General features: G+C 40.1%; 2 protein-coding genes across 3 annotated transcripts; both read right to left on the bottom strand.

Moving 5' to 3' along the window:
* Window positions 1-389: 389 nt before the first annotated feature.
* chd8 (chromodomain helicase DNA binding protein 8) lies at window positions 390-21,287 on the bottom strand. 2 transcript variants are annotated; one of them, XM_084412639.1, is made up of 39 exons: window positions 21,166-21,287; window positions 20,333-20,508; window positions 18,917-19,953; window positions 18,511-18,789; window positions 18,304-18,420; window positions 17,311-17,786; window positions 17,105-17,219; window positions 16,721-16,924; window positions 16,463-16,531; window positions 16,307-16,362; window positions 16,107-16,224; window positions 15,888-15,971; window positions 15,459-15,596; window positions 15,168-15,289; window positions 14,000-14,243; window positions 13,463-13,639; window positions 13,193-13,336; window positions 12,980-13,078; window positions 12,733-12,892; window positions 11,810-12,020; window positions 11,500-11,695; window positions 11,213-11,383; window positions 10,727-11,017; window positions 10,406-10,626; window positions 10,075-10,277; window positions 9,391-9,547; window positions 9,213-9,302; window positions 8,796-8,899; window positions 6,876-6,999; window positions 6,693-6,768; window positions 6,295-6,569; window positions 5,994-6,226; window positions 4,665-5,312; window positions 3,349-3,695; window positions 3,174-3,260; window positions 2,932-3,033; window positions 2,751-2,858; window positions 2,269-2,373; window positions 390-2,146 (listed from the first exon to the last, which is right to left on the bottom strand). In XM_084412639.1, exons 3-39 carry the CDS (start codon window positions 19,856-19,858, stop codon window positions 1,769-1,771), a joined length of 7,671 nt encoding a protein of 2,556 aa, XP_084268765.1. In that variant the 5' UTR covers window positions 19,859-19,953; window positions 20,333-20,508; window positions 21,166-21,287; the 3' UTR covers window positions 390-1,768. The 2 variants fall into 2 exon arrangements, with proteins under 2 accessions (XP_084268765.1, XP_084268766.1); XM_084412640.1 differs by having other exon boundaries at window positions 3,349-3,692.
* A 1,324-nt stretch (window positions 21,288-22,611) lies between these two features.
* On the bottom strand, window positions 22,612-24,339 carry cbln12 (cerebellin 12). Its single transcript, XM_084412654.1, has 3 exons — window positions 23,940-24,339; window positions 23,747-23,866; window positions 22,612-23,430 (listed from the first exon to the last, which is right to left on the bottom strand). The coding sequence occupies exons 1-3, from the start codon at window positions 24,213-24,215 to the stop codon at window positions 23,233-23,235; spliced, it is 594 nt and encodes a 197-aa protein (XP_084268780.1). The 5' UTR covers window positions 24,216-24,339; the 3' UTR covers window positions 22,612-23,232.
* Between the last annotated feature and the right edge of the window lie 569 nt (window positions 24,340-24,908).

Here is a 24,908-nt window from a genome sequence, read left to right as displayed (position 1 = left end):
TATTTGAATGCATCTCAAAAGAGAATATGAGGTCACATGTGCCCCCTAAAGGATAATCACTTTTTTTTTTTTTTGCTTAACCCCATCATGACTTACATTTTCCAAGTCCCTTTCATAATGGTATATAAAAATTAAACTCGTAATCATATAACTACTCTAGTTTGAGCTGCTGATGTTTCTATGTTACCATGTCCATTGGTGCAACGCATTAATTTTCACTAAGAAAATGTCTAACAAAATATTTTTTTTCTTCTTCTTGTGAATGTTTTAATTAGTCAATTCAGCTTTCTCCTGTGTTCTATCACTTGTTGTTCTAGTTTTTTTGTGATACCCCACTGGAAGTGACATTTTTTTAGTGGGTAAACATGGCACAAAGATTACCAAATATTAGCAATGGAATTGATAACTTTAATCCTCCTCATCTCTTTAATAAATACTTCCTAAAATTTCAACAGGCATATTAACTTATGATGTTACAGAGCTCAAAAGGCACCACATAACAGCAATCTATTCGTCTCATACTACAGTAATACTGATCACCCAATGGTTAAACCACATGCTGGACAGAGAAGGCAGTTTGCACCACAAGCAAATTCAGTTGTTCTCAAATGTAAAAAGCCACATTATATATGCAGGTTTTAGGAAAATGTTTGTAAACGTTACCAAGACAAATTTTAATTTAGTTTGTTATTGCTGGCAAATAACCATAATAAATTGTGAAACCTGACTTACCTCCAGCAGGCGTCAAGAAACGTTAACCCTGCCACACGCTGAATTTCTGTGATATTTATTGTCTCTTTCAAAGTGTTAGTTTCAACCTTACTTGAATTGCTGAAACTACTCTAAATTTGTGATTTAATGTCAAGTTACTGATGTCAACTAAAGCTACAAGACAGCAAAATCGAAACTACTTGTTCATTAAAACAATCGTTAAGGATAATGATCTTTCTCCACATCTAAGTATGAAGTTTGAGAGAGAGAATAAACTTGCTTTTCTACTCAGCATGTATTCCAGGCAGTCAAAAAAAAAGAGCCTTGAGTGGTCATTCAAATAAAAACAAACACTTGATGAAATGAATTCAACAGACATCAGTTTCCACTGTAGACTGCTATTCATATTTATATCACAGAGACAGTTGGAGTCAGTTATTGAAACGGGAATAAACGCATAATTTTTGCATCATTGCAGGCATAGGACCAACTCTACTTTGTACAATACAGCCATCATCTGTCTAACATTGTTTCAGTAACTAACCCTAAACCCCAAATCCTACCCTGTCCCCACCCCCCAACACACACACACACACAAAAAAATGATATACATCCAACAAAAAAACTCCATGTTCTTAACCAGACCGAGGCACCACGATGGCTCAGCTCAGTGCATGACTATGGATCCTCCAGCACACTGTTAAACAGTTCAGCCTGAGGGTGAGAGACAAACAGCTCCTTTCCCAGCCAATACAGGATGAAAGGGGCTTACTGTGGGTCTGTGAGAAAAAAATTCATATTTCATCTGGAATTAAGCACAACGTGCTGAATGAGGTGTAACAAAAAACAACAAAAAAAAAAGGGGAAAAAAAAACGGCACCTGTATCTCCTCAATCTACGCAAAACAGTCGAGTACAAATCCAACCCAAGAAAAAAATCTGTTACTCCATATTTTAAGCAATAACATCAACAATAATTATAAAAATAATGAAGGCAGAATATAATAAAATAAAAGACTGTCATGATCTCGGTCTACTACATCTAACATGAGATTTGGTCAATCCTCTGAGCTTGAGGAAGAGTCTGAATTTTTCGGCGCCATGATGACATCATCCAAAATGGCCTCTCTGTCTGAACTATCATATCCACCTTGTGACAAACTGTCACCTCCGTCCATATCTAGAGCGCTTGGCTCCATCTTCACATCGTAGGCTGGAGTAAGGAAGTGGTGAGATGACGTGAGGTGACCGCCGTCTTCCAGGTCCTCATCGTCCATCATGTAAGCGCCATCGGAAACTAACGTCTCGCCTTCGCCGCCTCCGAGGAGAGGGTCATCAGTCTGGATCGAAGGGGTGGAGAGGTAATGGCGATTCTTTTTGGGGATTGAAGCGTGGGGACTCAACAGTCTGTGGAATAAACTCTCAGGCAAGAAGCCCTGAGATTGAAGAGAAGGATCACATTAATTTCAGTCAAATTGATATCTGACTATGATTGGTCTAACGCTATACAACCAGGGTTGATGAGGATAACCACCGAGCTAATAAAGGAGACACTAACCGAATTGCGAACAGTCTCAGACCATTCCGGTGCTACAGCGTGGTCAGGATTTTCCTCCAGGTGCTCTCTCAGGTCCTGTAGTGCAGGCCCGTAAATTCCACCAAACTGAAAAGCAGGGGAGTGTAGATCATTAAGACCAACTGAACTGCACCAAATATATCAAGAACGATAACTATCCCAGACAAATCACATTGTAGATTGGTGTATTTGTAGTTTTTTTTGTGCACTTTTCATGAATACATAAAATCTCTTATGCTCACCAAGGCTGCATTTATTTGATCAAAAATACAGATAAAACGGTAATATTGTGAAATATTACAAATTAAAATAACTTTTAACTTCTATTTTAGACTGTTAAAATGTAATTTATTCCTGTGAAGACAAAGTCTTTAGTGTCACATGATTCTACAGAAATCATTATAATATGCTGATTTGCCGATAAAACATAAGAAATCTAATGAATGCCAAATGTCTTCCCTCACCTTCTTGCCCGTCCTTATATCTATGACCTTTATTCTCTCACTGCCAGTAAGAGCTGCTCCTTTCTCTATCCTCTTCCTCCTCTTCCTTTTGGTCCGATTCACCAGTAACTGCAACAACGAGAGGAACATTATCAGGCGTGTCAGTCCAAAAAGAAGAGCTCAACCTGAGTTTTTCACTTACCTCTAGCATGTCTCCCTCCACTTCATAATCTGGGTTTTCTTTGAGCCAATTGGGAAGGTCCCTCCTGCGGGGAGCATGGAGAACGCCTTCGCCATCTACCAGCTAAAGGTAAAAAAAAAAAAAAAAACCAAACAAAAAAAAAAACCTTATACAGCTGGACATAAAGGTATTTGATGTAAATTTAAACATTACTTCTTCCCCAAACCTAGTTAGGTAAGTGTAATGAGGCTGCATTTCTGTACCTCGTGGTCCTTTCGCTTTTTGCGTGCACTCCCTTCACCGTTTGGCATCAGAGCTTGCTTAGAGAATGTCAGCTTCAGCCCCTCCTCCTAAAGAAAACGAAACAAACGTTAAAGCAGAAGAAAGAGACACCATTGAGGTTCATAACGGTTCCTAAATGTCTGAACACCACCTCACCTTCAGGAGTTTTACTGTGAACTCTGATTCTTGGCCGTCAAGAACTTCTCCAGATAGGGCACTGTTGCTTTTGCGTCCCACTCGGGGGTAACCCAGGTCATCGCTGAGGTCACGCTCGTCAGACGCAGCACTGAGCTGAATGTCAGAGACGTAGCGGCGACCTGACGGCCAGTGCCCCATTAGAACCAGCGAACAGAGGTTGTCTATTCGGTTTATCAGCACACGGTCTTTGGGCCAGTCGACTCTTAGAGGGTCAGTGAGGGACTCGGGTCGGGCGCCTTCTTGAGATGGTGTGAGTGAGAGGAGGCTGTTTTCTTCATCACCATCACACATCTTAAGAGCTGCTGCTGAGAGATCAGTCATTCTAGTTACAAATCTCATATAAATCTACCCAAATTAACTCATTAACCATTACAGCTGGGCAAAGAAAAAAAAAAAGTAACACTCAGTGAAGATTAGAATGATTGAGAAAAGAAATTTCCTAATTTTTTTTTTTATGTTCCATGGAAGACAAAAAGTAATACAAGTTTGAGTGTTTTATTTTCTGAAAATGTAGATTTTTTTTCTGGGTGAACTATTCCTTTAAGCTTAAGTAACAAACACTGCGTGAGCCGACATGTTTGATTTATTTCTTTGAAACTGTTTAAACTCAATGAATCTTGGAACGCAATTGATTCAAAAATGATTTATTAATTTGAGTAATTTTTTATGTATTCAAATGTTTTATCAGTATCGTTCGAAATATTTCATTTTTTTTAACGTTTTTGAAGGGAATCTCTTATACTCACTAAAGCTGCATTTATTTATATTACAATGTAATATTGTGAAATATTACAATAATGTAAATAAGTTTTAGTTTTTTCTGAAAATGTAATTTATTCCTGTAATGGTAAATCTGAATGCTAAATATTTTTCAGAAATCTGTTTTTCCGGTTTCTTTGAGGAATAAAAGACTCAAAGAACATTATTTATTTTAAATAAAAACCTTTTGTAACATGATAAAAATGTAATGCATCCTTGCTGAAGTATTAATTTTGTAATTCTGAAAGAAATCATGTATTGTGGAAATATTGGCTTGAGCGAACTGATTTTTACTATATTTTTACTTCTTGGATAAAACATTGACTATAATTTTCGATTGGTAATGATTTCGCTGGATTGCACAAAAAAAGGCATTTCAGAACAAAAAGCTATAATATTAATTTCAAAACGCATACTGAACATCATCAATAGGCTGGCTAAACACTAAGAAATAATATTTTCCTGCTGCAGGATACCATAAACCTGATTTAAATGCAACAGTGTCCCCTCCTCACCTCGTTCTCTCTCTGCATCACTGTCTCCGCTATCATCCGAGCTGCCCGAATGACGGGAGGAAGACGACGAGCCCGAGTCTGAATCGGAATCAGAGTCTGAAGGCCCTTCACCTCTCTCTCCTCCTTTTCTCTCACCCGGCCCATTGTTTTTGCTCTTCTTCCAGGCCCATCCAGCCTGAACTCCAACTTTCCCCTCAGAATGGGACAGGAGCATGGCTGGGGAGTCTGACGGACAGAGGGTCTCCACCCCTAGCAGCCGAGACTCATCATCTAGGCTCTCCTCTTTGATACTGGTCGAATCCTGTGACTGACTTAACGAGTGCATCTGTGAAGCAGCTTGGGCTTGCTGGTTCTGGAGGTAGACGAGACGGGCCTGACTGAATGAGTACTGTGGGTCAGAGAAGATCGAGAGTTCAGTGCGGCTGACGCCATGTCTAGCAGCAGCTAAGAGCAGCTCGTGGTCGTGCTGTGGGAAGCTCCACCAGTTGGGCAGATCAGAGCTGGGTGGTGCCAGACTGAGGCGTTCCTCTAACGAGGGGTGAGGAAGAACACGTTCACGTAGCCGACACAGCAAGCTGACCCTGTAGAGTGTGCGCGAGGCTCGTTCTTCTGTGATGGGGGCCAGGGATTGGGACAGATCTTGAGATTCTAATAGAGGAAGAAGAGATAACAGTAGAAAATGTGTTATTTAAAAAAAAAACGTCATTGTAAACTACAAAAAATATATATATATTAATGGCTATATTAATGTTATGGTCGATACACAATCAATAGCCACAATTAAAATGCTATACTATTTTGTCTAAATAAATGAAAACAATAATTAATCATTTCCAAAATCCTCTTAAATTCTACAATTTAGGCATTATAATGTATTTAATGTTATTTTTGTATTATTTATATTTTAGCATTTATTACCAATAATTTATTAGCTTTAATATTTTCAGTTCATTTAAAATTTTAGCACTTTTGTTTTAGAACTTATGAGATTGTCATTTTCATTAGTTTTATTTTATATTTCTATATAGCTTTTGTGTTTATTTCAGTTTTAGTACTTACAATTCTTTCAGTTAACTGGCAAGGCAACATTCCTAAATTTCCATTTAATCTTCAAGTTTTTCATCTGATATTTACATTTTATTTGAGCTTTGTTTCAGTTACCAAAAATTAGTTTTAGTTTACAATAACAACACTAATGTATAGTATAAAAAAAATGGGATTTTTAAAAGATGTATGTTTTTAGTGTTTGTAAAGATCATTTTTTTCATTTTCTCTTTTATTCTTTTCATGAAAATGCATTATTACACCAAACATGTTCTCATTCAATACCTTCTCCGCGTGCAGGCCGTAGGTGACACACTTTCCGACACATGGACATGAAGCACTTGAAGTAACGCGTCAAGCTTTCATCCGTTTTTTTATCAAGCCGAGCAAACGAACGAAAATGATTCCAGTCCATATGATGATCATCCCCTTCTAGAGCCTCTACCTCTTTCTTTATCCTTTCGACGCCAAAGGTTGATACCACTCTGTAAAAATCACACTCCTCCCTACGAGTCCACCTGAAACAGAGAAGCTTATGAGAAGACTGAAGAGGAAGCTTCAGTAACAGGTTTCTTGAGGAACATACCTTTGTTGTCGTTCTTGTCGGGCTATCTCTTTGAGTTTAGTGGCTTGTTCACACCGTCTACGTCTACGGTCGCCCTTCTCTGCTGCCTCCATCTTAAGCTGCTCTCTCCTGTAACTGCGTTGGTAGGCTGTGATAAGACGCCGTAGTCTGGCTGTCAGCGATGAGCTCGTTGGCCAATAACACAAATCTGATGATCCTGAAGATGGCCCCTCGATCTGCACAGGAACAGAGCGATCCTCCACACAAATATCACCATCTGCATTCACCGAATCAGCCTGAGGAGCACAGTATCCACATTTATTATTATTATATCTAAATTCCTAACAACACCACCACAAGATAAATGTGCCAGAATTACACATACACAGGAACAAAAAAGTGATTCAAAATGCACATACCTCCTCATACACCTCCTTAGCGTGCCTTGTCGCAGGCTTAAATTCTGGATCTTCAGAGTACTTGTCGTAGTCTCCTCTAAGTAACAAAAACAAAATAAAAAATTAGGCTTAAATATACCAGCCAACCATACAAGCTGTAATATTATAATGCATTTGTAGAGATCAGCTCTATTTGAAACTGACCCCTCCCCAAGCTCTGGGTCTACTGCTTGCTGCTCCGCATTAATGTCCTGCTCATTTGGACGGCCACATCGTTCAACAAAACACAAGCAGGGGTCAGCACGCATGGTGGTGTACATTTCATATCCTGAAATGGCAGAGTTAAGAGGAAAACAACACATCAGGGATATGCACAACTACACATTTTGGTCTTTGGCAGGTATCAGGATGACTTGTCAGCCTTAAATCTAGATACAATCTCCAATATACCTCACTAATGGCTTGTTTCCACTGAGTGGTACGGTACGGTACAGTACAGTACGGTACGGTTCGGTAAACCATGAATCGGCTTGCGTTTCCACTGCCAACAGTACCCTTACTTGATAGGCGTGGTGTAGCCTATGCCGGAAAGAAGCGATCGACGTCATTTTCGCACGAAGAAAGCAACATAAACAACAATAGATGACATACAGCAGATCTTGTTTTTGCTTCTCAGCGTGTTTGCCACAAGAAGCCAAGCGCTGACATTAGGCGTTTCTCAATAGCAAGTACGCACTTGCCAAGTCCGACTCAGGGGAATGACTCCCGAGGACGCGAGTCCGGTAATTTTGCAAATGGAACAGCGCGCGTCACTCAGCTCGCTCTACTACTCCGGTTATCTCTGTTTGTATATTTTAGGCAACAATAAAACAAAATATGTTATAAAACACCACACTGCCTCTTTTCGTTTTCATTTAAAGAAATCTTAAACATTATAGCCACACAAATGTGGTTCAGGCAACTCGTATTGATTATATTCACTGCATTTAACGTTAGCCTACCGGTATTTATAACAAAACGAAATATAAAACACAACCCTGCCTCTTTTCGTTTAAATATAATATAAAAATATTAAACATTTTAATATGGTCCAGGCAATATGTGCATTTGTACTAAACAACAGATGTTGCTGTAAATAACATTACAGATCATCTTCGTTGTATTCAAATTTAAAATGACAAAACTCAACCCAGTCTCTTTTTGTTAAATTTCAGTTTTATCAATATTAGCCATTATAAAAGTACAAGTAAAAGGTACAATAAGCTATACAAATAAAGCAAACAATTCAGTCAAACATACAAAGTCAGCGCTCTAGTCTAACCATACAACGGTAAAGTTAAATAGCTTATATAAAGTTATGAAACTTCACTTAGCCCTCAGTCAAAACGATTGGCCAGGGAACAAATTGTAGATTCATGAGACCAAAAATCGCCCGTTAGATCTACACAAGACGAATTATATCTCATGTTTAACCACTACAGAGACGTCAGAGTCAGCGGCAAACGTCAGAACGACTAGCCAAGGAAAGGCTGTTCCAGGCGGGGTACATGAGCGCGAGCGCCCGGTGATCGCCTGGATCTCACAACCTGGATAAAATTTTCATAAATCTTTATAAATAAACCACAGATTTGAGCTTTAAACAACTACATTCTCGCCTGAAAAACTCTTAAAACTACATTTCGTGATACAAAAACAGTAGTATTATATTTCAACTGTATATAAAAAAGGCGCTTCTTATGTTGTCATTCCCCTTGTAGCACGCGCAAGTGACGATGCTCTGTCAACCAATCAACGTTCTGCAGTGAGTCTAGCTCCACCCTTTAGTACCGTACCTCTGTGCTAGGTACCCCAACGGAAGGGTACCTAAAAAGTGGTATGGTACGGCATTTTGGTATCATTCACAACTTTTGACAGTGGAAACGGAAATAATTGCATACTGTACCGTACCGCTCAGTGGAAACGAGCCATATGGGTAAGACAAATTTGTTAGTTGTTAGAGGACAAAAACATCAGTTTTAAAAGAGTAACATGGAGGCAAAACTATAAGGAAGATCTTATACTATAAGGAAGTTATATTAACTAGACACCCTTGAAGATGACGAGGTTAATAAAGCCTACACATACCATGCTTATAGACTCCGATAAGCAAACAACGGTCAGCTTCTGCGTCCCACCAGCCAGACGGAACATCTTGCTGCTCCATTTCAGGCAACCAGATATCAATATCCCTGCAAGGAAACACATTTTCTAATTTAAAGTACAAAAAACTATGATCAATGCATCAAAGAAAACTTAATTTTTAAGCTTGCTAGGCATTAAAAAACATCCAAGAAGAATGTAAGATTTGGTGACAACTAAATTGTTAGTGTATGTTCAGTACATGACCAGCTCACGAAATTAAAATGTTTGCACTTAGCAGATGCTTCGATCCAAAGCAATGATAATTTTTAAATTCAGATGAATATTAATGCATTTAGCAGATACTTTTAAACAAAGTGATTTTTTTTTATTAAAAGCAATGAGGTCAGACGACGACTATACCTTGCATCAGCTCCTCTTAATACAGAATCAGCATGCTCTCCAATGACCTCCTGCTTCAGGTAATACAGCATACGTACTCTCAGCAGCACTCTGAAAAAGAGGGAGGATGAAATTAAGAAACTTACGGTAATATTTAGTTCAGCGTCATCAAACAGTGTCCCTGATGGGTCTAACATACTTGTTGCACTGATGTTTGAGGTGTTTTCGGTAACTGTCATCAAGCAGTAGACTGTCAGGATTGTACTTGCGGATCCACTCAACTTTCTGCACATCAAAAGAGCTCTGAGCCTTCACTCGCTTCCCCTTCCTGCCACGAGGGACAGGGATGGACAGACCTAAAGAAAAGGAAAAAGTCATTATGCACCTCTAGAAAAGTGCATAGCCTGCTTAGCATGAAAGTAACGCTGTTTTAAAACTTACATAAGCTGTTGCATTCTAAAGCTCCTTTTCATTATCTCCGAGAAACGACAGAGCAGAAGTCATTTAATTTCAATGGAGAGTAGTACGGTGTAGGAATAATACGAACTAATTATTTTACAATTATTACATAATTATTAACATTGATTAGCCCTATAAAACCAACTATGCTTTTTTTCCCCAGACATATTAACGGTTAATTATTTTGTGTGGATATTTTCACACATTCATTGTTCATTCATTTTACTATGTTAAATTAATGGAGGGTAATGGATTTGAAAGTGAGAAATGCAACAGTCAAAGGCAAATGTCGGAGATAGTGGAAAAGCGGCTTACGGGAAAATGTTGACTCATGAAAATCTAAAGAGCTCTACCACTACCTGAGGGTCTTTGCTGGTAGTATGAAAGAGTGTCAATTAAAGATTATAATGAGAGAAAGTTATACCAGAGTGATTAAGCAGAGCCTGTGGCTCTCGTCCATTCTCTGGAGGGGTGATTAGCTCCCAGATGAAGCTTTTGATGTTCTCATCTCCACGGTAATGTATCAGACAGAAAACCAGGATGACGCGACATATGGTTTCCACATCACGTTCACTGAGACGCCGTTTACAGCGAGCATGAGACAGGATATCCCGCCAGCGGCCCCATCTGTAGAGAGAAAGTCATGTTAAAATGTATGAAATCATAATTCCATGAAGTTTCAAACATGAACAGGTGAACTAAAACCCGTTTCTTAAGAACAACTACATATGATAACGAAGAATAAGTTCGCAAACCCATAAACAAGTAGGTGTTTCTCCACTCGGAAGCAGTCTGTGCGCCCGTAACCTCCACCAGAATGCCGGTCTGAGCGTCGAGAGGCCCGAGATTGACGGGAATTATGGGGTGGGTAGTCATCATCGCTGTCCATGTCAGACAGATCACCACCCTCTCCACGCAGGGTGGAATACTGACGCGTTTGCTTTCTTACTCTTGGTGTGTCAATCACAAGAGTGTTCTGAGTTTGCAAAAAAGAAATCAAGAGAAATTACGAAAGGGAAAACTGGCAGAGAAAAAAAGGATACAGTAGTCACATTTAGAAAAAAACTACACTGTACCTTCCTGTTGAGAGTGTCCATGTCAATGTCTGCTTTCTTGGCCCACTTCTCCCAGAACTCGGGATCATCCAGAGCAATATCTGTGCGGTTCTCAGAGGCCACAAAGCTGGCCTTGGAGAAGGTGGATCCTTTGCCTTCACTTTCTATAGTGATGGTAGTTGCTCTTCTCTGAAGTATCTGATCGATGTCCTCCTCACAGAAACGACTGCCCTCGTCATTCTCATCCATTATGGCTGCATAAGCACCTTTACGAAGCAAATCTTCTATCTCCTTCTTGGAGAACTGCTGGATCTGAGGAAAGTTTATAGCACACCATTGAGTAATGATACACCACAAAAGAACTTTTTCTGCCTTGAACTTGCATTTTTTAGTCAACAATTCAAAGCAATAACTCACCCAAACATATGTTTTGAACAACGATTTACTTTTTTGGGCAAACCATCCTCTAATACAGCAATATAAAACACAGATTTCTTTCATTCTTACCCCGTTAACACTGTTGTCCTTGTTTCCACTCATGCTTTGCAGAACGGCTCGATCAAGCCCCAATTTAAGACTGGCTTTGTCCAACATCTCCCTCTCATAGGAGTTTCTGGTAATGAGACGATACACCTTTACCGCTTTAGACTGACCAATGCGGTGACAACGTGCCTGAGCCTGTACGGAAGTGAAGAAAAATTATGAAATGAACACCTGGGACAGAAAACAAGAACAGAAATCTTCTTTAATGGATTGAAATCACTATGAAGAAAAACATGGTATGAGATCCTCACTTGAAGATCATTCTGTGGGTTCCAGTCAGAGTCGAAAATGACACAGGTGTCAGCAGCAGTCAAATTAATGCCCAAACCTCCAGCCCGGGTACAAAGTAGGAAGACAAACCGGTCTGAGTCAGGTTTACTGAACCGATCGATGGCTGCCTGTCGCAGGTTTCCTCTGACCCGCCCGTCAATGCGCTCATACAGGTATCTGATCAGACAGAACACATCTAATTTTAGACCAGATCTTACAAACCAGATGGTAGAATGAAAACTGGCTACAGTTGCTTCTCAAATCACACATTTTACATTTCTAAAGCTGTACCTCTTATGTATGAGGTAGTCCTCAAGGATGTCGAGGCACCGCACCATCTGGGAGAAGATGAGTACTTTGTGCCCGCCAGCTTTGAGGCGAGGAAGCAGCTTATCCAGCAAGACCAGTTTCCCTGCAGAGCGCACCAGAGCCTGGAGATGAAAGTCTGAAGCCATAGGATCATATACTGCCCTCAGCTCAGCCACTATCTTCTCCTCAGCACCTGCAGGGAGGGGAGACAAAAAGCGGAAAGTGGACAACAAAAAAATAAGTCAGTATGTTCAACCAATAAGCAGGAGTTTTTTTTCATGTACTACAAGACCAAAGTTGTCACATAGGTGAACTAAAACCTGTTGTGCTCAACAACATGTAAACAAAGATAAACAAGAGGAACTAAAAGGTAGGGATGTTACTGTGAGGTAGCTTTTGAATGCGCAATCACACATACTCTTTGTATTTAGGCTTATAATTTGCAGGCATCAGGGAGCCGCTATCATTATGGCTTTTGAATGCACGATTGTTTTTTACTTTCACTTTCGTATTCACAATAACATGTACTCTGTGTATAAGGAGTAGCGGCACTGACCGCACATTTTACATTATATTTATCAATGACGAATGAGGATCTGTTGCGCACCAAATCCTCTGCTACCATCGTCTGTCAGTCATCTCTCACATCGACACGCAATAAGTGAAATCTCTCCTGCTGCGACTCTGCAGCGCGTTCTGTATGGAGCAGAGCAGACGCTTTCAAATTATAATTGTAGCGTCCATTGTCCAACTGAACTAAATGGTTTTTATTTCTATAAAAAAAGCAAAGTGAGGGGCTTGGTGGCCAAGTAATGTAATCGATGTACGGCCGAACACCGTGTAATGCCGGTAACACAGACTACTGCAGCAAACCTACTCCAAGGGAACAGCCATAAATTCTGTACCTGTAATGAGGTAAGGGTGGTTGCAGCACTTTCGAAGTTCCATCATTGTATTGAGGAGATTCGGTACATTGCTGTTGTGCGTGGCTCCCATGCTAAGGAAGCTGAAGTTACGCTCTAAAATAGCTCGGTAATACTTCTTCTGTACATCAGTCAACTCAACCTGGGGACCAGAGAAATTGATGCATTCAGAATTTACAAAAGCAGAGAGAATTAAACAACTTGAAACAGTACTGTTGCTCAGTCATACCTCAATAATTGTTTCTTGTTTTGGGGCGAGGTTCTTTTCTACGTCTTCTTTCAGTCTACGCAGCATCATGGGCTTCAGAATTGACTGCAGTTTCTGGACCTGATAATCACAGATGGGGATAGAATGTTCAAAACTGCTGACACTCTCAAAAGAGGAAATGTTACCTGCCAATTTTTTAAATATTAATAAATAAAAATCACAGCGTTTCTCTACCTGCTCCTCAGTTTTAAGATCTCCAAACTCGCGCAAAAATTCTATCTCAGAGGGGAACTGGGCTGGTTCCAGAAAGTGCAACAGACTGAACAGCTCCTCTACTGTGTTTTGAAGTGGTGTGCCTGTCAACAACACTTTATGCTCCTGAAAAGGGAATAAAGAGAGAGCTGTTAATTAATCAAGCGTCGCTTAATCCCCTTTTTTTGTAACTAACAAATATATTCAGTTTATTTTAAGGAGGGCAAAAAATGAAAGGTGATAAACTCTTACAAGGTCAAGCATCTTGAGGCTGTCGAGAAGTTTGCAGTTTCTGTTCTTCAAACGGTGAGCTTCATCAATAATTACGCAACGCCAAGAAATCTCCCTCAGCTCTGGGCAGTCTGATAAAATCATCTCAAAGGTTGTGATCAGAGCATCAAACCTATAGGCCCCTGGTATAAAATGTCCCTAGAGTAGACAGAAAAGAGCACGAAGGAGAGAGGAAGTTCAAAATATCCTACTAGTATAAACAACCTTTCAACATCCAACAAATTTTACTTTCTGCTCAGCAGTTTTATTTTAGTATCATTTATTTATTACTATAGTATTTATTCATATTTGTAGATTTCAGTTAGTTTTATATAATTGTGTGCTTTTTCATTTTTAATAATGTTTCTGTTAACATTTCTATTTTGTTTTAATTGATTTTTATTTTAGTTTTAGCAATTTCAGCACTTCAGTCTAAACTAGTTTTAGTTAAAATTAACAACACTCCTGCTCAGTAATGATGAAACTGATGAGAAAGAAACAGAATGCATCTATAACAACCTTGTCATCTTTGCAGTACATTTCATACTGTTGGATCATCTGTCGACTGGCCAGACTGCCGTGGTAAACTATAGCATTCATGTCAGTCCAAGTGGAAAACTCTCTTTCCCAGTTTGTGATAGTGGAAAGAGGGGCAATGATAAGGAATGGCCCCTGGACCCCTGTAGCATACTCCTCTGATAGCAGGGCTATGGACTGAATAGTCTTCCCCAGACCCATCTCATCTGCCAGAATGCAGTTTTGCCTGTGTGGGAAATAATGAATACAGAAAAGAGGGTGTAAGAATTGAACAAAGAGGAACAACATTTTCTCCCCCCCCCCAAAAAAGTATAAAATAAAAACAGTTCTAGTCTACCGGTTTGCCAAACCATTCAATCTCAGCACTGAAATAATTTTTGACCATGAAATTGTTTGATGAATACAATTTTGGTGACAACAATAGATGTACCATGGACAAAATCAATTAAGAACCTTAATAAACAAATGTGGTGCATTTCTAAGCACTATCTTTACCTATGCCTGCAGTCCTGCCAGGTAATAAAGAAGAAATGAGCCTAATCAGATGGTAATAAAGAAGAAATGAGCCTAATCAGATGGTAATAAAGAAGAAATGAGCCTGCACATTTGAGTAAGGCCATAATTCAAACAAGGATCCCAGGGTGAATGTTCTGATAAGGACACACACGATCCTCATCAGGAGGCTGTTGATGTGTCCAAATAGTATGCTGTCAAATTATTTACTTTGGTTTTGTATCTCAGAGCTACTGTCTGCTCACTGCTGTAGCATTTGATCAGTAGCAGGTGGTATTTATAATTGAGTGGGAGGGAAAAATCTCATTCTAGAAAGCATTTTTATGTACCCCTGACCAGGGAATGAATCATCAATATTTTTGGTTCATTTTTCTGGAAGAGAAAGCTTGCAATTTTAAGAAACCGCATGTGTGTTTATTTTATCAACTAGGATTGCATAGGCCTAAAGATTTATCAGAGCTAAAAGGTACAAAACTAAAAATTGAAGGGATCTTTAAACATTCACCAGTGTGGAAGGTTCTTCAAAATGCATGGAAGGTTAAAACAATTTTTTTAAAGGCGTGGATGTCTTTAAAACACCCTTTTTTGTTGATAAGCTAAATTTGATCACTTCTTAGTGTATCAGCAGGGTATTTACCTGTTGTACCAGTTAAAGAGCAGCCAGTTAACTCCCTCCAGCTGGTACTCTCTGAGCTGGTTTCCATTCTTATACTCTCTGCACTCATCAAGCTTCTTCCAGGCACTTGCAGCAGGTCGAGGCTGATGGAAGAAGAAGTCGTTAATAATTCACCACTGTCTCATCTGTTTCTTAATGAAAACTAAAGAATACAGACAGGGTGAAAACGCTCTGGTGACCAGGCACTGAGAAGAGAGAGGAAGAGGTAGATAAAACAGTATGCAATGATTGAGTTTCAAGACAGTATCTCACAGTTCTCTTGAGTCTGGGCTGGCGACTTTCAATCTTCCTGAATTCTTCCACTTTGCCTTCATCAACATCCTCCTTTAGCTCCCAAGTAGCATCTTCATAGGGCAGAGAGCACCACTTCACCAGGTAGTACACAACCGGCTGGGAGAGGGAAAACAGTGTTTTTGGCAGTCATATTTGTGCAGTTTGAATTAAATGTGATTAGATAAGAAGAGGTACAAAGAAACAACAAACAAAATAAAATATATTTTTAAAACACACTGTCTTTGCTGACTATGCACAGTAGACCAGTGTAGTCTGACTCAAGAATAAATGACTTTAATGAATGAGTCAAACAGACTCACACACTCATGCATTATCGGTTTGAATAAGCAAGTTCCCCAAATCTCATCTGAAATTCGAAAATTGGGTGTTTGGTGGATAAATCCTTACCTCCCCATTGTCTTTATCAACACTATGTGACTCATCCAAAATTCGATCAGCCTCCACATAGTCTGGATTGAAAGGTTCCTCCTCCTAAAACACAGGAAATAGTACCAGATATACTTATAAATTATCCTCAAAATTAGTGAGATTTTCTAAAGCCATATGACTTATACTACCAACCAAACATGGGAATATTTGCCTAATTTCAATTTAATAGGGCCTCACCTCTTGGAATAGGTTCCTCATTTGTGCATGTTTTGTCTTGAATCTTTTCATCTTCTGATGGATCCTCTTGTCTCTCTCCAGCTGCTCAAGACTGGCCCATTCACAGTGCATGTATGAGCTAGAAAAACATTACAATATTTTCAAGGGATAAAAAAATACATTTCCACAAATAAGGGTTGAGAAAACAGTTGATGGCTTACTAGTTTTTATATTTGACAAAAAATTCCTCCACATTAGTATACTGCCCTGGAGACACCTGCATCACGACAAGAAAATACCATGAAGGTTTAGTCAGAATATACTAGTACAAGATTTCACAAGATATTTATGAATGACAGTGAGAAACAGACACTTACCTCCTTCTTGGTCAACCGCATAGACAATATTTTATCCACAATAGCAGCATCCTCCTCACTTGGATTCTCCTGAAACACAAATCAGAAACATGCCCACACACATGAAGATAAAGAGAATAGTCCTACCAAAGCTACATACATATAAGCATTCTTTTTTTATGACTGGTGGCAATGTGCCAAACTGTAAACAGCTGAAAAATTCTGACAAAACCAGTTATGAAAAGGAAACAAATGGCAATGAATGGTGTGTTGACACACCACAAAAAACTGCATGCTTGGAAGACCGTCCCCATCCAGCTCCTGCTGTAGTTCCACTCCCATGGACTGGACATGCCCTGGAGCGGACACTGGAGTTGTGGTCACATCAACGTCTGCGTCCATTTCGTCTTCATCATCAGTGATTTTAATGTCCAAATCCTCTGTGTACTTCTTCCGCTTCACCTGACGGTTAGAACGTCGCTTCTGTTGGGAGAACAGAATCATAGTAGAGTCAACGAATCCTGTTCATGGCATTGATCTGATGCTCTATATTCAAAATTCAATGTCACATAATGCACTTCTAACACCTGCCCACACGTACAACACTTCAGTGGCTTAATATGGCTCCTACGTGACAGTAATAGGTAAATGTGTAAGTAATACCTGTGACATTTCTTCCTCCAGTGTGCGGGGCGAAACAGGTGGGCTTAGATCTACATCTGAGTGGTCAGAGGATGGATTTCTTTTCCTTTTCTTACCACCCACTAGCGTGATGGTGCTACGGAGAGGGAATAAAGTGTCAGAACAAAACAGGCAAATACATCAATGAGTCAAACTCTTCTAGGGAAGATAAAAAAATCTCAACTTACTTGAGCTTAGTCTTGGATTTACTTTTACTGCCTCCACCTCCAGCAACCACTCCTGGAGTCTTCGCCTTGGATTTCTTGTCTCCTCCCACCACCACTTTCCCTCCTCCCACACTTGGGCTTTTCTTCTTGCTCCCTCCACTACCACCACCACCTCCTTTCTTTTTTGCTCCAGCAGCCCCTGCAACGCCCTCTAGGTCTGCTGAGGTCTGTCCGGCAGGCAGTTCGTCCTGGTTGAGCACACGAGGGATGTTCCTTTCGCCCCTGGCTTTGGCTCGTGCGATGGCCTCAGCAACAATGCGATTTGCTTTCTCCTGCTTGCACAGGGTTTCTACTCTCCGCACGGGCTCCTGGGCCTTCACCAAACGCACACCGGAAGACGCAGCTGTGGTGGTGGTGCAGGACGCAGAGCTGCCAGCTGAGGTATTGATAACTTTAACCACAGAAACAGCTCCACCAGCACTGGAAACAGTGTTTGACTGCAGGGAAAAGGTGATATTTTATTTCAAGCACTGTATTTTGCCAGCATCTCAACAAAATGGTTGGAAACAGAGAATCAGTTCTTAATCAGAACTGGTTCCATTTATTACAAATTACTCTAATAGGAAAATGACTGAGTTACATACAGTTACATCTAAGTACAAGACTTAAATCTGTCTAGTTACTGGCTGACTGTTCATATGACAACAAAATACACATTATGCATTTTATCAGTAGTACTGTAAAGAAAAATTGATTTAAATGTTTATGTAAATTATGATTTAAATGTAAATGTCTTTTTGTTTTAGTATTTTTTTTTGTGTGTATATTTTAATTATTTACATAATGCCAGTTATTGGATTACATTTATGAAACCTGTATACATAATATCAAACATTTTTGAATAACTTTAAAATAATAGGCCTACTTCATATTCTTCATATTCCAAGTGGTACACAAATAATAGCACGAAAGAACATCACAGAGGCATAAAACAGACGTGAGGGGATGTCCTACCTGTGGCTGCAGCAGTAGTTTAAGAGGCACTGCTAGTCTTTGTCCTCCTTGGCCTTGAGAAATCTGCACCACCTGAGGGCTGCCACCAATATTAGCTGCCCCAGAAACCAATTGAAACTGTTGCAAATACAGAAAAAACTTCCCATCACCACCAAGTTACAAGGAAAAGCACATCTTCCAACAAACACGACTTGTCCTTTTACTCACCTTGGCTCCCTGTTGGTTGGGCTGCTGTTGAACTTGCAGCTGAATGGTGAGCACTTTCGGCTGTGCACCCGTTTGACCCGCCTTAGCTTGGGCGAGAGCTGCCAGCTGGCCTCCCTGCAGGACCAACTTCCCTGGCAGAGAGCCCAACACCAGCCTGTGCTGCTGGCCCTGCTGACCCACCCCTGCAGCTGAGGTTCCCCCTAATGTCACCATCCCAGTCTGGCCAGCTCCACCTTGCGAGGGCTGCTGTAGCACCAGGGTGATCCTCTTTGCTTCACCCTGAATAAAGAAATAACTATTAAGATTCTGAAAGTAAAAAAAAAAAAGTGCTATAAAGAGTGCAGAGACCACTGTTATTACAGTATCATTGATATACTATTTAATAATAATCCTGGCAGAGACTGACCTGCTGTGGCACTGCTGAAAGGGTGACACCTTGAGGTCGGACGGCCGCTGCTGTCGTTCCAGGGGATGTAACGGTCGACGCTTGGGCCTGTGTTTGTACTGGGGTTTGTAATGCCATCTGCGTCTGAGGCTGCACCTGTGCCTGAATCTGTGCTGACTGTGATGGTGACTGCAGCGGCGTCTGCGCAGGTATCTGCACCTGCGATTGGGTCTGGGGCATTGAGGTCAGTAACACCTGCTTCATCGGGCCATTTGAAGTCTGAACAAGCCTTTGCACTCCAGTGCCCACTTTGACCTGCCCCTGACCAGGAGACGTGGCATTTAATACTGTCCCCCCAGAAACAACCGCCATCCCTGGCCTAAGAGGGGTCCCTGTCAGAACTCTAGAGAGAGTGAATTTCCCTGGAGAGCCTGTGGCTCCTGTGACACCCTGCAGCACTTGAGTCTGACCCTGAGGGCCTTTCAGAATTACAATTTTTGGAGCAGACTGCCCTGTCGCCTGTTGCGTAACCGCAGCGATTTGCTGAGTTTGCAGCTGCTGGGTGGTGACTTGAGCCCCTGACACAGGTACTCCAAGGGAGGAGCTCAGCAGGACCGTTGCCGCCCCACTGCTGTTACTGGCCACCGAGAGAGAGGGCTGAACTGAAATCTGAGCCGGGTTAAGAGAGACTTCATGCGACATCTGGGTGGGTTGCTGTGTTGGTAGGGTCTGCAGTGGGACGGAAACAGGAGTTGCGACAGGTGTTGGAACTGTGACGACATCACTGAGCGCAGGGACACCAAGATCCGGTGTGGGGTCCATAGGTGGGTCCACTTGGCCCAGTGCCAACTTTAGCGCCTCCTCAACTGGGTCTGAGGAGCCCTGGGAGAACGCATCCTCAGGCAGGGAATCCAAATTGAACAGTGGTGTGTCATCAAAGAGGTCCATAATAGGGTCTGCCATATTGTTAAATAGTTTGTGAAAAAAAGCAAAGAATGTGAGATATCCAGTTTCGGTACAAAAACATCCAACAAGTCCGAAGAGATTCTGTAGGTATGCTGTTGAAGAAAGGAAGAGAGATAGAGATAAATCTTCAAGTTTATTTTTTATTTTTATTTGCATAAATAAGGCCAGTTACTGGATTACATTCATTCAGCAAGCATCAAATGTAATAATTGGCCTTAATTATCAAAAGTATATAATAAATTATGTATGCATGTATGTATGTTTATTTATATATATATACATACTACTTTTTTATTCTGTGCAAACAAATCTTTTGCAAGTACCATCATCAAGTCCAACATCACTATCAAGTTCACATTTATAGATCATAACACTTCTAGCTTGTCAAATTTATCAGTAATGCAAACATCCATCATACCTAATATGTAAATTTCAATATACTGAATTATGCAGTATGACAGGTAAACTTACCTGAAATGAATGATCAGGGAGTGAGGAACAGGAAAAGAGAGAGTCCACCTGTCTACCCTCCTTCACTCTCTCTCTCTTCCTCCCCTCTATCCGCTCCTACTCTCTGGAATTACTTTGTGCTTCTCTGGTTGGAGTGAACACTAAGAGATCCATCAATAAATGTGTGCATTGATGCTCTGGAGAAAACATGGGATAGGAAAACACATTAATTAAACCATTTACACTAAACAGTTGCTGCATCTTACGGAATGGCAGTGTCATCACTTCACATGGCATCATGTCTGACTGATCTGTATGTCACTTAACAAGTATCATAACGTTGTTTTTAAAAGTCAAAGAGTGCAAATGTGTATTGTCTCTAATGTCATGTTCTTTAAAGTCAATCGCAAATCATATAATTGATGTTTAGATCAAATGAATCAATACTGTCTTCCTTGACTTGCCATCAATGTGGAACAACAGTCCCAAACCAGACACTCGACAAACCCCATCAATGTTCACAATGGCGATTCCTATTGCTATAAATGCTAAATATGTGCTCGATCATTTTGTTTTTCTCTTACGGCCGATTTAAGCTGTATCAGTGAACCTCCATCATTCATAATACATCTCACAGTCTCTCGTTCGGACTCTCAATCTCTCTCATCAACAAACCGGACCAAACCAAAGGCAACGTGCTACAAAAACCATAGCCCGACTACGAACAGACATGGACAAGGCCGCAAAGCTGTTTCGACTTGGCTAGGGCGTATTTTCAACTAAAATATGCCCTAATAACGCTGCCATCCACTGCCCCAACTTTCCCCGCAATAATTTCGGGGTGCTAAATTTACCTTTGCATCGACACACATGGCTTTCTCCGTCTCACAACACTGTACGATTACAGGAAACGGCCAGCGTAGAGCAGGAACTAACATCTTGCCAGCGCTAGGTCGAACGCGCAGCCCCCCATCTCATCTGCTATTCGCTGATTGGCCCATCATCAGAAGGGCTGTCAAAAGGTAAACATTTCATTGGTGGAACAAGTTGTCTGTCATTCCAGTGTGCGGAATTACAGGGCGGGAGACATTAATGGGTATCGGTCGTACGGGTAGTTTGGTTGAGGCTGCACTAAATGCGGCCTACTTGTTATCACCGGGTTTGAGATGCTCGCTTGTTAGAATTAAAAAAAAAAAAATCTCAATGACTATTATTAAGAGGGAAAAACAATGTCGTATAACTTTACGTTAAGAAATCGTATTTTTCCAAATGTCCCAAGCTTGTGATGCTGAATGAAATATTTGCATAATACTTGCATGTTATAGTATAGCATATAATTAATATGTCTTAGATGGATACAAAAATATTTATAAATTTAGTTGATGGGTTTAGGGGCTGTTTGTTTTATAAGAGAGATCTATCGATTTTAACATGAAAACACATTACAAATAAAGATAGCCTATAATTAAAATGCCACCACAAAAGACACTCAGATGATGTTAAAACACTTTCAATATTATTTGCATTATTCATTATTTTGATTCAAACAAAAAAAAAAAAATATAAAAATACATATATAATGCATTTATTAGTTTTACACTGCAATAAATTAATGATAAATAACTTACATCTACATAAATTATTTCACCTGATTAAATCTCAAACAGCAGGCTTTACGGATGATGTAAAAACACTTTCAATAATATTCAAATGATTAATTCTAGTGATTAGAAATTAAAATTCATATGAAAAATAAATATTTATAACATGTGCTAGGACAAATTAATCTTAAATAACATCCACATAAATTTTTAACATGAGTAGTTTTTATCATAATTTCTTGTCATGGTGTGGCCTTTCATAAAAAAATAAATGCTCACAGACAGGTTAGAAAAATAAATTACTATTGAATTAACATCAGTGATTCTTTAATTTCTTTCAGTTTACTTGTCTCCCTCCTTATCATTTGCATGCTCTCTTTCTTTGTTCTGTATGTGAATAAGTGTGTCTTTAAACCAATGCAGCGTAACTTATTGATTGTGACAGCCCACCCTGCATAGTCCATAGGAGTCCAGCGTACACTTGCACTTCTGCTTGCCAAAAACTCCATCTGCCTTGCTCGACCAGTGCCACTGTAGTTCATATCCGTTCTCCATGATGCCTATGCTGCTATCTGCGATGATTCCTGGTAAACCATGCCAGCTCTGATGCTGAGAGCTATATTTACAAACAGCTGTTGTTACAGGTAAAATACCTCATTTAGAGAAGGAACACAGGTTGAGGACATTTCACACAGAATATGTGGATTTTTTGTTAAGGGAGTCAATTTAATGAGATTTATCTTTACAAATCTTTATAATATACACACACAGCTCCATAAGCAGGCAAACATAGACATGAGAAACAGATCCCTCACAAAGATAAGCTATATTTTAATTTTTCGTTTCATTAAATGTGATTTTAGAAATCTGAATTTGTCAAAAAATTTAAATAAATAATTTCAAAAAATATTATTAGGACAGTCACATTGTATCTTCCCCTAATGACAGTTTTCAGTTTAACCATACACATGAACATATTATCTGAAATACATTATAAAAACATTAAAACTCATTTTAGAAACATTTTTTTTTCTCCCAAATCTTCTTCTCAATGATATTTAATTATAATATTATTTATATTAGAATAATATTTAACAATATTTCTAAACAATATAAATGATACAATATAAATAAAATTTCATTATAATAGTTAACTTCCCATTTTATGCATTTTCTCTGCTCTGACACCAGTTAAATGAAAGAGAAGAACAAACATGATCTTTTCTATGACATTCATTTTCCTAACATAAATCCTCAGAGAGCATGTCACCCTCTATCTTTCTCGTCTCCCACCTCTTCTCTTCCCCACACGGACGTCCTTCATAAGGGGAAGACCAGGAAGCCTGAAAAAGTAGAGTACTTCCAGCCTCCCATTAAGTTGCCCCTTTCTAGCTTGAGGTAAGCCTTGTCCCCTCGCTCCATGATCACGAGCCCTGCATTCGTGGCTGCCTCCCGTGTCACATCCTGGTCTCCAGCAAAGGCTGAAATCATCGCCCATCCATTCAACATCAAACTCACCTGTGAATGGAAAACACTATCAATTCTTTGTATTAATTACTCATGAAATACAGTTGCTTTGTGTCTCTACCTATACACCCTTAAAAATAAAGGTCCCAAAAGGGGGTTCCCCCATCGAAGAACCATTTTGGTTTCTCAAAGAACTTTTCAGTGGGCATTTCTTTAAAAAACAACAACAACAACAACAAAAAATGTTTCTCAGTGTGGAGAACATTTAAATATAAAGAACCCCTTTTCACTATAAAGGAATGGAAAGGTTCCATGGAACCATATATGTCTATAAAGAACCTTTATTTTAAAGAGTGAAAGTATGTACCTGTATGGTTTGTCTGTTGTATGCCTTCACCACATGGAAATTGAAGCTGTACACCCCTCGTCTCGGAGCAAGGAAGATACTGCTTTCTTGGTCAAAATGACTGCCAACGTTTACCAAGATCTGACAAAAATTGACTGATTAAGCAGAGCAAAAACACATAAGTGTATTTTTTTTTTTAATGTGAAATACTTACTTGGTCAAAATAGATGATCATGGTGCGGTTGCTCATATCTGTGGGCTCATGGTTGGTTTGGCGTGTGGCAGAAAAGGCCACACGGCCGGTACCTGAACGCACAGACATCCCCAGCGCATTACCTGCTGGTTCTGAGGAGGGTGTTGAGTCACAGACCACCAGGCATTTACCCTCCAGTACTATGGGCTCCGTGTCATTTTGCCCTCTGACCACTAGAGGGCCGACTAGCAGAAGTAGAGCTAGCATTGGCATTGGCGGCCCAGAGCAGGGCAGCATTGTCTTATTATAATTCCCTCGAAATATTTTAGACGAAATTAGGTGCAAATGCTCCCTGCGATTTGGTCAAGTATGTCGTCTGCAGGAAACTGGGGAGATGTAAGTGAAGGATCCTGGAAAAACTGAGATGTTATGAGCTATTTTAAAAGTTATCCTTGGCTCTGTGTTTCACCCTCACTCTTTCTCTCTATTTTGCAGTCACCCTCCTGTCTGTCACAGTTTCCTGACGAAGATCTACTTCTGTGCTATCTTGTTAAATTGCCTGCAGGGGAGCAAAGACAAGGACACTTAGAGGTTTCTCATCATCCAAAAAAAAAAAAAAAAAAATCCATCATCATAGCCAACCTGTGAGAAGACAGAGAGAGAGAGGGAGTCAGAGGAGCTCTGCAAGCCAACAGGTATGCTTGTGTGTATGGGGGAGGAGGAAGAGGTGCAGTGAATGATGAAGATCATGAGGTAACACTTTGGATCTCTTTCAGCTGAGGGGAGTATAGCGTCCAGGAGAGAGTGAGAACAAGAGAGAGAAAAAAGAACAACTCCACTGAGAGACCATCTGTCTTTAACACGCTCTCACTTCCCTCCTGACGTTCCACAACATGCAGGACCTCTCTCTCCCCCCCACACACACACAGATCTTCTATCCCTCCCTCCTTTGCTTATGCGTATTAGCCCTCTCTCTCTCCTCTGTGTTTT

This window comes from Rutilus rutilus (genome assembly GCF_951802725.1).
Source record: "Rutilus rutilus genome assembly, chromosome: 6".
NCBI lineage: Eukaryota > Metazoa > Chordata > Actinopteri > Cypriniformes > Leuciscidae > Rutilus > Rutilus rutilus.
The sequence above is the reverse complement of the archived record's forward strand: the minus strand, read 5'-3'. Positions and strand labels throughout refer to the sequence as shown.

What these genes read in the sequence shown, in the direction of transcription:
- chd8 (XM_084412639.1), bottom strand. Translation starts at nt 19,858, where the DNA reads ATGGCAGACCCTATTATGGACCTCTTTGATGACACACCACTGTTCAAT. An exon ending in CTCAAACATCAGTGCAACAA is followed by an intron (nt 9,303 to 9,390) that starts GTATGTTAGACC and finishes CCTCTTTTTCAG; the next exon opens with AGTGCTGCTGAGAGTACGTA. An exon ending in AAAAGCGAAAGGACCACGAG is followed by an intron (nt 3,034 to 3,173) that starts GTACAGAAATGC and finishes TTTTACCTTTAG; the next exon opens with CTGGTAGATGGCGAAGGCGT.
- cbln12 (XM_084412654.1), bottom strand. Translation starts at nt 24,215, where the DNA reads ATGCTGCCCTGCTCTGGGCCGCCAATGCCAATGCTAGCTCTACTTCTG. An exon ending in TGATCATCTATTTTGACCAA is followed by an intron (nt 23,867 to 23,939) that starts GTAAGTATTTCA and finishes AATTTTTGTCAG; the next exon opens with ATCTTGGTAAACGTTGGCAG. An exon ending in ACAACAGACAAACCATACAG is followed by an intron (nt 23,431 to 23,746) that starts GTACATACTTTC and finishes TTCCATTCACAG; the next exon opens with GTGAGTTTGATGTTGAATGG.